Genomic DNA, 15,397 nt, shown 5'->3' on the forward strand with positions numbered 1-15,397 from the left:
CACTTCCTGGGATCTAAGGGGTTTGCAAATGTGTTCAGGAAGGCCAGACGGGCCTGAAGGAAAGAATCATTTTAGCAGACGGAGGGGAGGGCGGGAGCTGCCCCTTTCCACGGCGGGGGGCTTCCGCCCAGCATCACAATTTGATGAGAACCGGAGCGAAAAGGAGCCCTAAGCAGCTGGCTCGGCGCGGCTACCCATCCCCGCTCTCGGCGCTGGCGCTGCCCCCGCGTCTGCAGTTTACACTGGAGCCCACTGCGCTGTGCTCTCCCCGCCCCCCCGCCGCCCCCCGCTCTTCCTTCCCCTGGGGCGCAGCTACCTCCTTGGATGGCTTCCTGAGCACATCGCCCACGCCGCCCCCGCTCCGCAGCCCGTGACTCAGCACCGTGACGATGCACATCAGCAGCGTCTCGCACGTGCGCTCTTTATCTTGCTCTGTCTCTTCTGCAGGGATCAGCTCTGCGAACACGGCAAGTGGGGAGACATTTAGAACGTGAGCGGCAAGACAGACCAGGACTTGCAGATCATGCTTCCTGAATGCCATCTCACCGGCGGGCAGACAGGAGCCGGAGAATAAAATAAAGGACTCAAGCGTCAAAGTCTTTCTTTGTCACCACTGTGTTCATTACTAAACCCTGCTCATTTCTCAAGCCCACAACTGCCCTTACCTCTATTAAATCTAAAATACTGTGCCCTTTTCAGATTTTCAACTCCAGTCCCAGTGCTGAACAGACATTTCAACTTAGATAGCTGCTTATGAGTTTCACTAGTGATTCAGTGGTAAAGAATCTGCCTGCCAATGCAGGAGACACGGGTTCTATCCTTGGGTTGGTAAGCTCCGCTGCAGGAAGAGATGGGAAACCACTCCAGTGTTCTTGCCTGGGAAGTCCATGGACAGAGGAGCCTGGTGGGCTACAGTCCATTGGGTCGCAGAGTCTCACAGAAGAATCTTAGCAACTCCATAACAATAACAACAGCAGCAACCTTTTACAATTGGTCCTCTGGACAAATCGTTTTATACCTTAAATTGGAGACTGGTCTTCAGGGGGGAAAATTTTTTGACTGCCTTGTTCTTTTCTCCAGCTGCAGCCAGAAGGGTCTTGCTAAAACACCAGTCTCATCATATCACTCCCCTCTCAACAACTCGGATCAACCTTTGAGTAAGCTTTAAGCTCCTTAGCCTGACCTGCAGACCCTTCATAATCTGGTCCTTTGTTGACCTCTCTGGCTTCATTTCTTCCTCATGATCATTTCCCTAGTCATGCCATATTCTACCTCCAAGGCAGAGTCAGACACGACTTAGAGACTAAACAACAACAACAGAATGCAACACAGTCCCAGGCAAACAGTGGGCACTCTGTAAATACCGGCTGAATCAATTAAGCAGCTATTTTATTCCCATACAGACTCCCCCCCGCTTCACTCCCCTCCTCTCTCCCTGCCTTTCCTCCTTGCCACTGGCCTTCTGAGCAGTGAGTCTGCTTTCATCTGCTTCTAATGTCACGTGCACCCTAAGCCTTGTGGGCAGCCTGGCACTAACATGGGCTTCAGGCTGCGAGGTCCTACCTTCTTTGGGTGCCGGAGAGGAGCAGTTCTCCCCATTCTCCACCCTACACACGTCAGAATACAGGAACTCGCTTGCCAAACTCTCGCTGGCTTCTGGGAGAGAGAAGGCAATTTTACGATGAACAATCTGGCAGCATATGGTTAAAATGTTTGAAGTCCCAAATTCACGGCTGATTAAACAATTCTTTACATAAATAACACCCTCCAATCCTGCCTATAAATCCGAAGCAGAGATGCAATTTACACTTTCGTTGGGTGATCTGGATGGGAAAAAAGCCAGAAATGTCAATTCCTGTAAGCTTACTAGAAATATCGCACTTAAATAGCACCTCTCCAACTTTAAAGACAAACAGCTGAAACTCCCTGACAGATACTACTGAACACACAGACTCCAGTAAGATTTAGACCAAGTCTGCCTGAGAAGCAGGAATGGCATCAGATCAGTTTAGTTCAGAACCCTAAGATGGTTGGCAGTGAATGTCAGCTTGGAGGCTGGGGTTACGTGCCAAGAACGCAGGCTTTGGGAGGGAGAAAAAGGCTTGCCTGGCTTAGTCACAATTCTAGTTTGTTCCTTGGACTCAGGGCGCCTGGCTACCTGACGGAAAACCAGTAATATTTCACTCACTAGTGTCAAGTATTTTAATTGAGGGAAACGAGCACTTGGGATCACTCAAGTGTATGATCACTGTCTCTCTCTCTCGTAACAGGAAATCTCTTCTGGTTTTGCTATAAATTAAAATCATACGAGCTCAGTGTAAAACTTGCATATTGTAAAAAGGTCCAAGAGACAGCCACTACTTGCAGTTTGGGGGTATATTCTTCCATATTTTAAAAGATATAGACGAGCTTTTTAGGGGCTTCCCAGGTGGCACAGTGGTAAAGTATCTGCCTACCAACGTAGGAGATGCAACAGACCTGGGTTCAATCCCTGGGTTGGGAAGATCCCCTGGAGAAAGAAATGGCAATCCACTCCAGTATTCTTGCCTGGCAAATCCCATGGACAGAGGAGCCTGGCGGGCTACAGTCCACGGGGTCACAGAAGAGTGGAACATGACAGCACTGAGCACAGGTGTGAGATTTTTCATTAAAAAAAATATCTACACAGATCCTAGTGTAGTTATCCTTCTGCAGTTTCCCACCATATCTTGGGTACTTTTCCGTGAAGGTTTAAAAAGACGTACCATATCCACAGGGTTCACCACCCCATGGATGAACCATACTCTAATGAAACACTCCCTTACGTTGAGACTGCTTCCAATTTCACACTGCAATGAACATCTGCTTCTACAGTTCTATTTTTAAAGGACAAATTGCTAGAAATAGATTTACCAAGCCAAGGTATGCCTACTCCAATATAGGCATATAGGTATACTCTCAATATACACTGGTCAAACTTTTAAGAAAACGTTGCACAAGTTTAAAATAGAAATTCAATAAATAAATTAAATGTAGCATCTGGACACTCACACTTAGCATCTGACGTATCATGTCACCCTTTGAATGCAGTGAAAACTAAGTCCTGTATTCAATTCACACTCTTGAGTGTTAGGGAAATACCTACACTGCCGAAGTCATCATATTTAGTTCAGTTGTAATCAGGAAACATTCTTTTAACATTAAAAAAACATCAGAAGATCCAAACCCACCTGGAAGAGAGGTTTCATTGGGCAGCCTATCTACTTCCAAGATGAAGTCATCTTTGAAGAAAAGGTAGCCCACTATTGAGAACAGGTAAACCAGGATCAAAGCCAGAACCGCCGTCAAGATGATGGACCGGCCGTTGCGAGTAACACTTTTAATGACATTGAGCAGAGTCTCTTCTCTGTACACTAAATCAAAAAGCTTTAAAAACAAACAAAAGGACGACAAGGGGACGATGTTAAGAAGCATCTCTATTAGACAATGTTAAGAAGCATCTCTATCAGATGGACATCGATGTCCCCTAAGGACAACTTCATTTATAAAGAATTTACCCTTTGGCTAACTCAAAAGCATTCTACTCTAGGGAAGTTCAAGAGGGAGAGGACATATGTATATCTACGGCTGATTCATGTTGATGTACGGCAGAAACCAATCCAGTATTGTAAAGCAATTATCTTTCAATTAAAAATAAATAAATTTTAAAAAAAGTATTATACTCTTTTCTTAATATGTCACACTTGCCCATCTTAATAGTGAAAACCGAGATGGTGAAAAAAAGCAAAAACAAATACAGAAGAGGAGGGTGGGAAACAATAGTGATTTCAAGTTGTCTACACGCAGGTTCGAGGTCCTGGGACCAGACAAAACACAGGCCTGTACCAGGGAGCTGCAGAGGACAAGGGAGAAGAAGGGGATGAAGGTCCTGGTACATGCTCATTTAGGGGTCATTTGATGGAGCTTCTGTTAAGGGTTAGCCACTCTGGATACAGAATTGGCCAAGTCCTGGTCCCTGACCGCAGGTCCATGAGCTGCTACGGGCCCGGCTAGGGGGCAGAGTCTCTGGAGCTGGACAGAGATTCAAACCGCAGTTCAACCACTTGCTGTCACCAGGACCAGCTACTAACCCTTTCTCTGTGAGCCTCAGTCTTGCCATTTGCAGAGTGGAAGGGACAGGGTTACCATAAAGAATGAAGAGACGATGTATATACAGTGCTTAGCATACATTCATACTTATGTGCTAAGTACACAACCAATGGTAATTATCCTCAATTTCCTGATGAAGAGCCTGGGCCAAGGCCACACTGACAGAACGTGGCAGGGACACTGGTGGTGGTAACACACCAGGAAGCCTCACCGCCTCTTATCCCACTGGGAGGGGCTGAGACAACCTGCTGTTCACGACGTGCTCATAATCTCGGCTTGACTTCTGCCAAGGGGCCTGGGCTCGGCAAGAAGTTGGCTTCATGAGAAATGGAGGCTCCCCGTAGGTACTAAGAGGTATAGGAGACCAGTGGCTGGTTTTCTAAGAAGTACAATTTCAGATATTTGGCTGGAGAAATGGTGGGGAGCCACGAGAGAAGGACTGAATGGGGTTATTTTGGAGCTGGGAGCTAGTTTTAATATGGTCCTTCTGATGACATGTGATCTCTTCCCGCGAGTCCTGCCTCTACCACGGCTCCAAGGAATGACTGCAGAGCCGAGGGAGTCCAGGGTCAGGCGTGTGAACCCTGTCTCTGCTTTTAATTTGTTGCAAGATGGTGATCAGGCTGTGAAACCTCCCTGGACCTCAGTTTCCACATCTGTGAAATCAGTGGACTGAACTAGCTGATCTCAGAGTCCTTTCCAATGCAGAATTTGACATCGGAGTTCATTTTCTGCTCAATTAGCCCTCTGCCTCCAGAAGGCCAGTCCGTGTCCTGAGGCCAGTTAAGGGCATCGGGTAAAAGAGGACACTTAAAAGGAAGCAGAGAAGAGGCCTTAATTCAGATCTAAGAGTACAAAAGGCTAATGCTGCTGTTAACACTGGTTAAATATTTTCTAGCAAGCCACTATGGAGCAGCAAGAAAGAGCAACTTCAGACAAGAAGTGACACTTGTTTTTTGCAGGTAAGAACTGTAGAGATTATACAGCCCCCAAATCACTGAAATAACAAGTGATTTTTTTTTCTTTTCACTTATCGGTAATTTTTGATTTTAAAATAATGGCCATGCATTACTTTGTAATAAGGAAAAGCTTTCTTCTAACTAGAAAATTAGACAAGTTCAATGGAGGAGACTTTTGAAAACACAAAAACAAGCACAAAGGAAAAAGAATAACAAAAAATGCTGCTGCTGCTGCTGCTCCAATATCTATAGACATTTATTCAATAAGTTCTTTCCTTCTGGCCTTATTACAATTGAAAAAATATGTAACTTATGCATATATATTTTTATAAAAGTATTATACTATAGCCTGGCATATAGATGGCCTGCTTCCTAAGAGAATCATGAACATTTTCAGGTAAAAAAAAAGATCACGTATTTAAAGTTCCTGCCCAGGTGACAGCCTGATTGACAGACTCAGTATCTCTGGGAGAGTGTGATCCAAATAGGAAGCCCAAGAATACTGGAGTGGGTAGCCTATCCCTTCTCCAGCGGATCTTCCTAATCCAGGAATTGAACCAGGGTCTCCTGCATTGCAGGCAGATTCTTTACCAGCTGAGCTACAAGGGAAGTCCCTAAAATAGTATCATTTTTTCAAATCTAAATGAATAAGTATCAACACAATTCTGATTAACAATAAGCAGTGTTCTAATTTTCTGGAAATACCTTTTCTCTCTTCCTTCCACGTTCATTCATTTTATATTAGACATCATTTCCATATTGTCCCGAGGTATCTATACTCTCTTGAATTTGGGCAACAGAGTTGCTATCTATGTCTATATTTAATAAAAAGAACAATTAGATCTATTTGGATTTGGAGAGCTTTTTCATTTTATGCACACGGATCTTTACTAAGGCAAGTTTTAGTTCATTATGTTTTTGTGAACAAAGCTTCATAAGCTTTGTTTCTGTTATAATTATTCTGATTTCGACCTGAGGAAGAAAATCATAAAGTTCATGTTGGTTTCAAAAACAAAAATGTTCACCTAGTATTCCAGTGTATTGAAAAACCACTGTCTACTCAACCCTCATCTTTTTTTTAAACAGTCAAGATAATTTGAATTCTATATCATAAGAGTAATGCTGTGATGAACACCTCTGTATGTATGTGCCTCTATACTCACCTATCCAGTTATTTCTTTCCATCAGGTTTCTAAAAATGGAATCGTTTGGTCAAATGTTATAACACACACACATTTTGCTCCACTGCCTTCCAGAAAGGCTATGCCAATTTATCCTGACCACTTAGAAAATGATGCTCTTTTCGGCTCACTCTCAGTACAACTGGGCACGTTCACACCTTTGAACCTTTCCTTACATCATGGGTACAACATGGGATCATACTGGTGTTTTAATTAGTATGTCACTATTTGACATGAGAACACCTGCACATTTACTGACTATCTGCATTTCTCCTTCTATTACCTGCCTGCGAATGAACTCTGCACACTTTCATCTCGGGATGTTAATAGTTTTCTAAGGACACGGCTTGAATGCAGCTGGGGACCGGGTTCAGCCAGTTTTGGGGTGAACTTCCATTAGACCACAGTCACCGGCTCTGCCTTTCTGCCCTGCTGGCATGGAGCATTCACAAGTCGGTGACATGCGGCTTTTTCCTGCTACCGGTCTCCCTCCAGTTCCTTTCTGTCACAGGCTTTCCTCATTTGTGGAATCAAGTGAAGTTTCAGTATTTTGCCTGCAGTTCTCAACAGACACATCAAATACTGCTTTTGATACCAAAAGGAACACCTCCCTTGATGTCCCAGAAAGTCAAGGCCCAGATGGTTTAGAAACCCCCCGGCAGTACTGAGGAGAGGCATCCAGCCACCGTCTCCCTTGATCCCGCAGGTCCTTTTCAAAGTGCAATGAGCCCAGGTAACATCGCAGCGAGCTCTGAGCGTCTCTGATCTTCCTGTGACAGCTGAGAGCCGGGAGAGAGGGCCTGCAGATGGCGCCGTGAAGCACCGCCTTCACTGAGGCAGGGACTTCTTCACAGGCTCGAATGAAAGGCAGCTCAGGGCCGGGCTCCAGCCCTCAGACCCCGGGAGTCAGCCGCCCTGTCGTGTCTCTGCCCCTGACTCGCCGTGGGGCTCTGGGCAGGTGACCGGACTCACCAGGCCCAGCCTGGCTGGGGATCCCATTCGGAGATCACCCACCTCCGAGGCAGACCTGCCCGTGGGAGGGGACGGAAGGAGCCCACGGGCACATCAGTAACTGACAGTGATGGCTCTTTTCTACACTCTGAGGCCTGGGAGGGCCGGGATGACACTGCCCAGACTCACTGCGACACCCCCTGGCTTCTGACACCAGGTGGCACTGCCAGTGAACAAAAGAGGAGGACTTTTCCACGAACCAAGCAGAAATGGACCCTAACCCTAATAATAATTTTCCATCAACCAGTAAATTTTAATGTTAGTTATTAATTTCACCCACAAAGGGTAGACAGTAGGAAGAGTCACCCTCTCCCTGGGCGAGATGGCATTTCTGAAGGGGACTCTCCAATCTCACGGGTGAGACCCCTTCAGCAGGGATGGCAGAGCCCCCCGACTCAACTCTGCCTCCTTTGCTCAGAGAGGACAGGAATTTGTTGGGTCCTGAACCTGGTTCTCCCAGATTCACAAGCTAGAACCCCCTCCACGGATTACTGTGTGAGACAAAAAAGCTTAGAAATTATACGCAGAACTCTAAAGGTCTCTGATAGACAGTGACCAAAATAGGGCGCCTAATGGCCATCACAAGTGGATCCGGAGACCTCTTTGCCTAAAACCTCAAAGTCTGGTCAGATCTATTTTTAAAATGAAGGGGAAGAATCCATATCTCTATCTGCTAGCATGCACTGCTAATGGAAGGGGCAAGTCCTGGCGTTCTTTACGGTGTCTGGATGGGAGAAGGGATGACAGACACAGTAATAATAGCCCTCACTCAGCATTTCTGTTGTGGGGCTAGTCTCAGACTGACATGCGCGGTAGTGGAGAATCCCCATGACGGCCCTGTGGGGACATGGACTGTTCTTCCCATTTTGCAGATGGGAGCAGCACAGAGCAGTTAAGCCACCAGCCTGGAGACCACGTGGACTGCATCTTCTGAAAGCGCTTTCCTTGCTCTGCCTTTTTTTGCAAATAAGTCCCTCGTCTTTTTTTTTTTTTTTTTTGGTCTCACCATGGCTTGCAAGATCTTAGCTCCCCGACCAGAGATCAAAACTGCACCCTTGGAAGTGAAAGCGCAGAGTCCTAACCACTGGACTCCCAGGGAATTCCCAAGTCCCTCATCTTTAGTCAACACCTAGGCCTTGAATATTTTTTATCCTCAGCAACATTTTAATATACTTCTATTTCCTTTATGGATGGTTTTGCTGCCAGAAAGGTCAATTTTATGCTTCCTATCATTTGACACAGGTACAAGGAAATGGTTTTTTATCTAGAACTCCACAGTTAAAGATTCCCTGTAATGACAGGAGAATAAGCAGACAGTGGTCTGTCACTTAAAAACCTGCTCAGGAGGAAGATAATGGGATCAAGACATTTAACCACTCGGCTCAGAATGGAGCATGACAACTTCCGCCAAAAAGGTCTCCTGGATCCATAAATCTATCAAGTTCATTGTCATGGGGTCTTGGGTCTTTGAAAACAGCTCCTGCTCTTGTTGTTACTACATGTTTTCACTAGAAGATGGATCCCATGAGAACTGTCAGAAGGTGACAGTCACACAAACATTCTCTTGGTAAGTGCTGGCTGAGCCCAAGAAATAAAGAAAAACAAAGCGGGGCGCGGTGCGTGGAGGCAACATTTCCTGATCCTGATCCAGGCTGTGGGCATCGTCTATCACTGTAAAGTAACAGGCTGGGTGTGCACGCAGGCAGTTTGATCACACACCCTCTGGGCTCCTTCCAGCCAGACCTTCTCTCGGGAGTAGCTTTCCTTTCCTGATGCCCCAAACACTGCATCCAGGGGCCTACTGGCTCTTTAGACCAGGCACACCGGTCACCGTGAAAAGGAGCAATCTGTGATAAGGAATGACAAAGCATGCTCTCCTAGTTTCCGGCGTAAAATCTTTCAACACCAGCAACTCACCAGCAAGCTGTAGAAGAACTCATGGACGAAGAGCCCCATGGCGCAGATCAGCAGGTACAGCAGATGATAAAGGAACTCGACATCCAGAACCATGGCCCGGTAGCCTCTGGTGAATGTCCCACAGTTGCCCACAAAGCTCATCAGAAAAATGATTTTATTGCAGACCTGGGAACAATGACAGCCACAGTGAGAGCAGCACAGACCAAGCCAAACTTGAGACTCTTGGTGAGAACTGAGGGCGACCTGCCCTCAAGCGTCTTTTGGCGCCTCTGCCCCAAACAGAAGCTTCCTTTTGTACCAAGTGCCCACCGGACGCACCGAGAACTGTTCTGTGAATCTCAGTCATTTCATTACTTTGCTTTTCAGGCATATTGCAAGTTAATGTGACAGTCAAATAACTTCATGTGCAACGCTAATCAAGTGGCATTTGTATATGACAAAAACAAAATTCGCACATACCGAAATTATGATTTTCAAGATGAGATATGAATCATTTCTAACATTCTTATGTGAGTTAGTCAAACACAGAAGTCACCTCAATCCACGAACCCCTGTGATCAGCATGATTAAAAGTGTTTTCTGAATTTCTGTTACGTTCTGGGCATTCGAGTGTTGCAATCTAATGAGAAGCAGCCAGCTCCTAATTCTACAGGAAAAATCATTTTCTTGGGGTGGTAGGGGAAGTAAGGGACTTCAGGACGGGTTCTAGTCCCCTGCCCCCCTTTCCGGAAATAACTTCTATTTTACCTCTGGGGATCCATCCCTTCTTTTATATTGGTCCTTGAGGTCTGGGTGGGGCTCCATCCTGGCCAATCAGAATACTGTATTCCCCTGGCAACAATGATTGGCTCAGAGATAGGCATGTGACCAAAAGGAGTCAATGACACCCCTGAGATCTTTGCTGGGACTGCAGCTAAAACAATTTTGTTCTTTATCCCTGACCTTGAACCTGAGAGAAAGTGAGCTCTGAGGCTGCTGGCATCCATCCTGCATTATCACAGAGCCCAAGGGTAGCAGGAGTGCAGAAGCAAACAAGAAGAACTGAGCCCTTAAGCTATCATCTGGGCTCCTGGATTCAGCTACACCTGAAGCCAGCCTCTTGATTCTCAGTCACATTTCCTTCTTTGCTTATTAGCATGGAGGTTTTCTGACCCCTGAAACTGAAGGCTGACTATATAAGACAGTCCCACCTTTGAGAGAAATCCAAAGCTTGCAAGTCTGTCTTTAGCAACATGTTGCTAGAAAAACCTAAGTCAGGAGAATGCCAGACAGAATGCGCTTTGGCTGCACTTTGTAAAACCATGTCCTCCCACCCGAGCTAGCTTGGCCACAGGTGCTGGGGGAACGCTGCCAGTTAATCTGGTGGGTCGGTGCAGGTGAGCTGCTCAGCAATCAGATAAGGGAGGAAGCCAACACCCACGGAGAAGGTTCGGCTTTCTCAGACAGGCTCGACTTTCAATCCCCCAGGTCTTTCTTTCCTTAATATTCTAACCTTTGCCAGTGTCATATCTTTTTTAGGGTGAGAAAACATCATTGATTCTGAATGAACTGTGCTGAGCTTTCCAAGACAGAAAAAAGGGCCACGCTCTGGTTGGCATTCCAGGACCTCCAACATGCCATGCTCTACAATTTTTACAATGGAGCAATCTGCTTTATCTCAATCCACTCTCCTCTTTAACTTCTGCCCTAGTTTTCTCACAGCTACTTTTCCTTCTCCCATTGCTCCATGTAAGTATTCTGTTTTTAATCCCCTCTAAATAACTGTTTATTGTTTTAGTTCCTCCCCCCCCCGCCCCAACCCCGGCTAATGTTATTATGAATGGTCATCAATTATCCCCATAGAGTCTTTCCCCCAACTGATTTATGTTACAAAAGAGAAAACTCTGGAATGACTAAAAGCCAGAGAAACGAAAGAATTAACTCATAGAAGACAACCTCTGAAATAGTGGTTTTTCCTTCTATTTGTGTCTTCTGTATTTCTTTCTGAAAAAACTTCCACTCACTGCAGGTGAAGCCTGCATTCCCTCCTTCAACGCTCACGTGTCTCCTTCACTCTGGTCACGCATTTCTAAATGCCAGGCCTAACACGAATAGCTTGTCTTGTCACCTCAAGTCAAGTAACTCAACAACTCAGGTCTGTCTGCACCCTGAAAACCAGGTCTTGCATGACTTCAGTGTAGCTGGCTGCATTATTCCTCTCCCAGTTTTCTGTGACTGAAAATTTGGAGTTATTCTTGCCTGCTTCACCACCCAGTAAAGACAGGAATACCTTCGCTGCCTAGAGAAAAGGACCCAGACCAAGCCGCACACCGTTTTCAGGCATAAGGCTCAGATCCTATGCCCACCACGTGTTACCATTTCTTCCAAAGCTCTGACATCTGTATCTTCATTCTCCACTACGACCAAGAGGCAGGCTTGTCTCAGGTAAGGGGGACATGACCCCCCTAAGGGGTCCCCCGACTCCAGTCCCCTGCTCCCGACTCAAATCCACATATATATTCACGCCACTACCAAGGGAATTTTCTCAACGATACTTTGCTTATACCACTTCTCTGCTCAAAAACCCTGAGTCAGGGACCTTCCTGGTGGTCCAGTGGTCAGGACTTCACCTTCCAATGCAGGGGGTGCGGGCGTGATCCCTGGCCAGGGAGCTAAGATCCCTCATGTCTCTCAGTCAAAAGACCAAAACATAAAACAGAAACTGTGTTGTGGTAAATTCAATAAAGACTTTGCATATGGTCCACATTGGAAAAAATCTTTAAAGCAAAACCAAAAAGCCCCGAGTCATTTACCAGTATTGGGAATAGAATTTCCCAACCTATATTCCATATGACACTAATTCCAAGTAACGCTTTACAAAACATGTGGGCAAATAAGTTTGGGAAATATGAAGACCTGGTGTTCCCTTCTTAGAGATTCATCATGCGTTAAAGTGAAAGTGGCTCAGTCGTGTCCGACTCCTTGTGACCCCATGGACTGTACAGCCCATGGAATTCTCCTGGCCAGAATACTGGAGTGGGTAGCCTTTCCCTTCTCCAGGGGATCTTCCCAACCCAGGGATCGAACCCAGGTCTTCCACATTGCAGGTGGATTCTTTACCAGCTGAGTCACAAGGGAAGCCTAAGAATACGGGCGTGGGTAGCCTATCCCTTTTCCAGGGGATCTTCCTGACCCAGGAACTGAACTGGGGTCTCCTGCATTGCAGGTGGATTCTTTACCAACTGAGCTATGAGGGAAGCCCTCATGCATTATCAGTAGGTTAAAGTCTCAGAAATCTTTCAGTAAAACACCTTGCATTTTCCTTGACCCAGCATTTCCCACATTGACTAAGGAAGTCCCTTTTCACCCAAGATTCATCAAACTGGGACAGGCCCACCTGGAGGACGGAGCCCCAGTGGGTTTTCCTAAAGTTCGGGGCCCAGGTTCCTTGTCCAGAATCAGGCCCTATATTTCAGTACATGAACCACTGAGGAGGCAAAACTCAACTGTTGGCTGTCCCTTGAGAAGGTCTGGGCTTTCCTCGCTGCTTCCACCAGTGGGGAGAACGCTCCGCCCAGTTCCTGCCTCCGGGCCTGATGGTTTCCATTCTTTGAGACAAAACTTCCTCCCCTTACGCGTGTCAGCTTGAAGTGGTCTCTTGTCCTCTCACACCCTTCCTGCCTCTGCCATCTGAACACCCATTTGGGGACATTTATCATTGTCCTAAATTATGGCGTTGACCTATTTTACAATATCACTTCCATTTTTATGCAGTGACTTCGGCTTCCTTATATGCTCAGGGGAGAAACCTCTAGAAGGTGGTTTTAGATGCCCACAGGTCCCAACTTGTTCCTTATTTTTGGCAGGAAACCTCTCCAATTTATGGCTCGGTATCAGTCATGTCCATTTCCTAAGGATTCCACAAAGGGAGTCGGCGTCTTGCACACTGGAAGCTTGGGAAGCACTGAAGCGGCACTTCCAAACGTCACTACTGACTTTGCGGTAACCCACCTTCTGACCTCTGGCTTCTCTTCTGACCTCTCCACCTGCTCCCTCTCTCTGAACAATCCCTCTTGCCTCTCTGAGGTCCTCACTGGAAAAGGGGGCTGTGTTCACATGCAGTCATTTGACTTCCTGACTAGAAGCTCTCACCCGAGCACACCTATGCCCCGATGGGCACGATGAACCCCTATCTCAGCATCTCTCTCCCTTTGCCTAATTCTGAGAGAAATATTCCCTGACAATGAGACGGCCAGTGTCCGGAGAGCACATGAGGGGGTCCACTGTGAAGAGGGAGATGTCCACCTGCAGCTCTCCTCCGCTATTTTAACGGCTGACCCAAAGGATGTATTTTTCTGCACTGAAGGCACAGGCCAAAATTCCAGGAAGAATGGAAGGCATTCCTACTCAGATGGAAACAAACAAAAAAATGGCAATGAAGGGCTTCGTACTTACATTGAAAGCTCCCAGAAGAAACAACGTGGGTTGTAGCCCGACGGAAAATATCAGCCGGAGAATCGTGGAAGCGATTAAGGCCCGGATGCCATGCGGCTTGGGGAGGGCGATGACGATGGCCAGAGAGATGAGCATGGCCGTCCACAGCAGCCCCGACCAGTGCGGTTCCAGGGTCCCTGCAACCAGGAGGCAGAGCTCTCAGAGATCAGGGCTTTCCCCTCACAGGGGGGACACAACAGAGTGGGTTCAGAGACAATTTCTTCAACCACCTCTCTGGCCTGCCTTGGCCCAACCCTGACCTCCAGTTTTCTGCCCCAGACATAACCAGTCACGTGCATGTTGTCTTACCTCTAAGCCTTCGACCTCAGAGGCTTCTACCTGGGAAATTCTCTCCCTTTCCTATTCACCTGAGGTCTTAGCTCAGATATTACCTCTTCCAGGGGGTTTCCCAGGTGGCATGAGTGGTAAAGAACCTGCCTGCCAATGCAGGGGACATAAACAGATGTGGAGTTGACCCCTGTGTTGGGAAGATCCCCTGGAGGAGGGTATGGCAACCCCCTCCAGTATTCTTGCCTGGAGAATCCCCATGGACAGAGGAGCCTGGCAGGCTACAGTCCATGGGGTTGCAGAGTTGGACATGACTGAAGTGACTTAGCATGCATGAACGCACGCACCTCTTACAGGAAGCCTCCACCATCCCCTTCCTCCTCACAAAATAGGCCAGGTGCTCCTTCTGTCTCTGACCCTCGGTTTCCCTGCTCAGCCCTGTGGGACACTGTTTTCTAGCAGACAGTGACCCCTCTTCCAAGCCCCATCCCCACTGGACTCCAACCTCCCCAAGGGAAGCACGGAGTACCCAGCAGGCACCCATCGAATGAGTTTGTTCCATAAGCAAAACTCATCCATGTGTCACACTTCACTCTTCAGGGAGGTGAACTGGGAGAACAGACTTCTAATTACTATTAAAAGTATGCAAAGGAAAATTGCAGGTCCCCTGCCCGCATCAGATTTCTTCAAGGGAAGCAGGAAAGCAACTTCCGTATCATTAGCATCATCCTACAATCAGATTATCCTTGTAGTCAAAGAGCTTATACCAGTTTCTGTCATCTCTTGCTATTGCAAGTTCTATTTAGAGTGTCCCACGAGACGGCTCAGTTATATAACATGAGCCAACAGGGCTAAAAATAAGGTTCTGTAAAACACTCATTAAAAAAAAAACACCCCTATTTCAAATGCTGTCACATTTTGAGTTTCCTTCAGATGTAAACAAGCAGCACTACATGATTAAGGCTGCTTATATAAAGGAGTTTCACTTCTCCAGGGCTGCCTGGATGACAGCACTGCCTGGGAAAGCGACGTCCTTGCAGGTCCCAGGCTCTCCCACCAGCCTGTGGGTTGCCCTAGTTCATTCTATCCACACCTGCCAAGACTCACCTCTCTGAGAACTGTCCCCCGACCCCAGCCACCTGCCTCTTCCCTTTTGATATCTTTCGAAAGGAGAATCGGATCAGGGATGGGCACTGAAAGGCAGAAGCTTTTCAGAAATGCAGGAAGAAGTGGGTACTTAAGGTCAGGTGTGTCCCTTCCTGTGCATTTAACAATTGGTAGATATGATCAAGCCCTTCATGTGGGTGATCATTTATTTTCTCCTCTTGGGCAGTCGATGAGGGTACCATGATCACCTCCAATCTACCCCAGAGGAAATGGAGTCTTGGGTTACGTACCTCACCTAACGTGACACAGAATCTACCACGAATATACATGCCA

General features: G+C 46.8%; 1 protein-coding gene across 3 annotated transcripts in view; it reads right to left on the reverse strand.

The window, feature by feature from the left end:
* Positions 1 to 15,397, reverse strand: part of ITPR1 (inositol 1,4,5-trisphosphate receptor type 1) — a 324,295-nt gene that overhangs the window by 33,388 nt on the left and 275,510 nt on the right. For all 3 annotated transcript variants that reach the window (XM_081528188.1, XM_081528187.1, XM_081528186.1), the window contains 5 exons: positions 13,631 to 13,806; positions 9,197 to 9,361; positions 3,210 to 3,405; positions 1,564 to 1,656; positions 317 to 456 (listed from right to left, as the gene is read on the reverse strand). In XM_081528188.1, coding sequence (XP_081384314.1) covers positions 317 to 456; positions 1,564 to 1,656; positions 3,210 to 3,405; positions 9,197 to 9,361; positions 13,631 to 13,806 — 770 coding nt within the window. The remainder of the gene's footprint in view (positions 1 to 316; positions 457 to 1,563; positions 1,657 to 3,209; positions 3,406 to 9,196; positions 9,362 to 13,630; positions 13,807 to 15,397) is intronic.

The sequence above is a fragment of the Giraffa tippelskirchi genome, chromosome 9 (assembly GCF_054371585.1).
Source record: "Giraffa tippelskirchi isolate mGirTip1 chromosome 9, T2T-mGirTip1v1.2.pri, whole genome shotgun sequence".
Classification (NCBI taxonomy): Eukaryota; Metazoa; Chordata; class Mammalia; order Artiodactyla; family Giraffidae; genus Giraffa; species Giraffa tippelskirchi.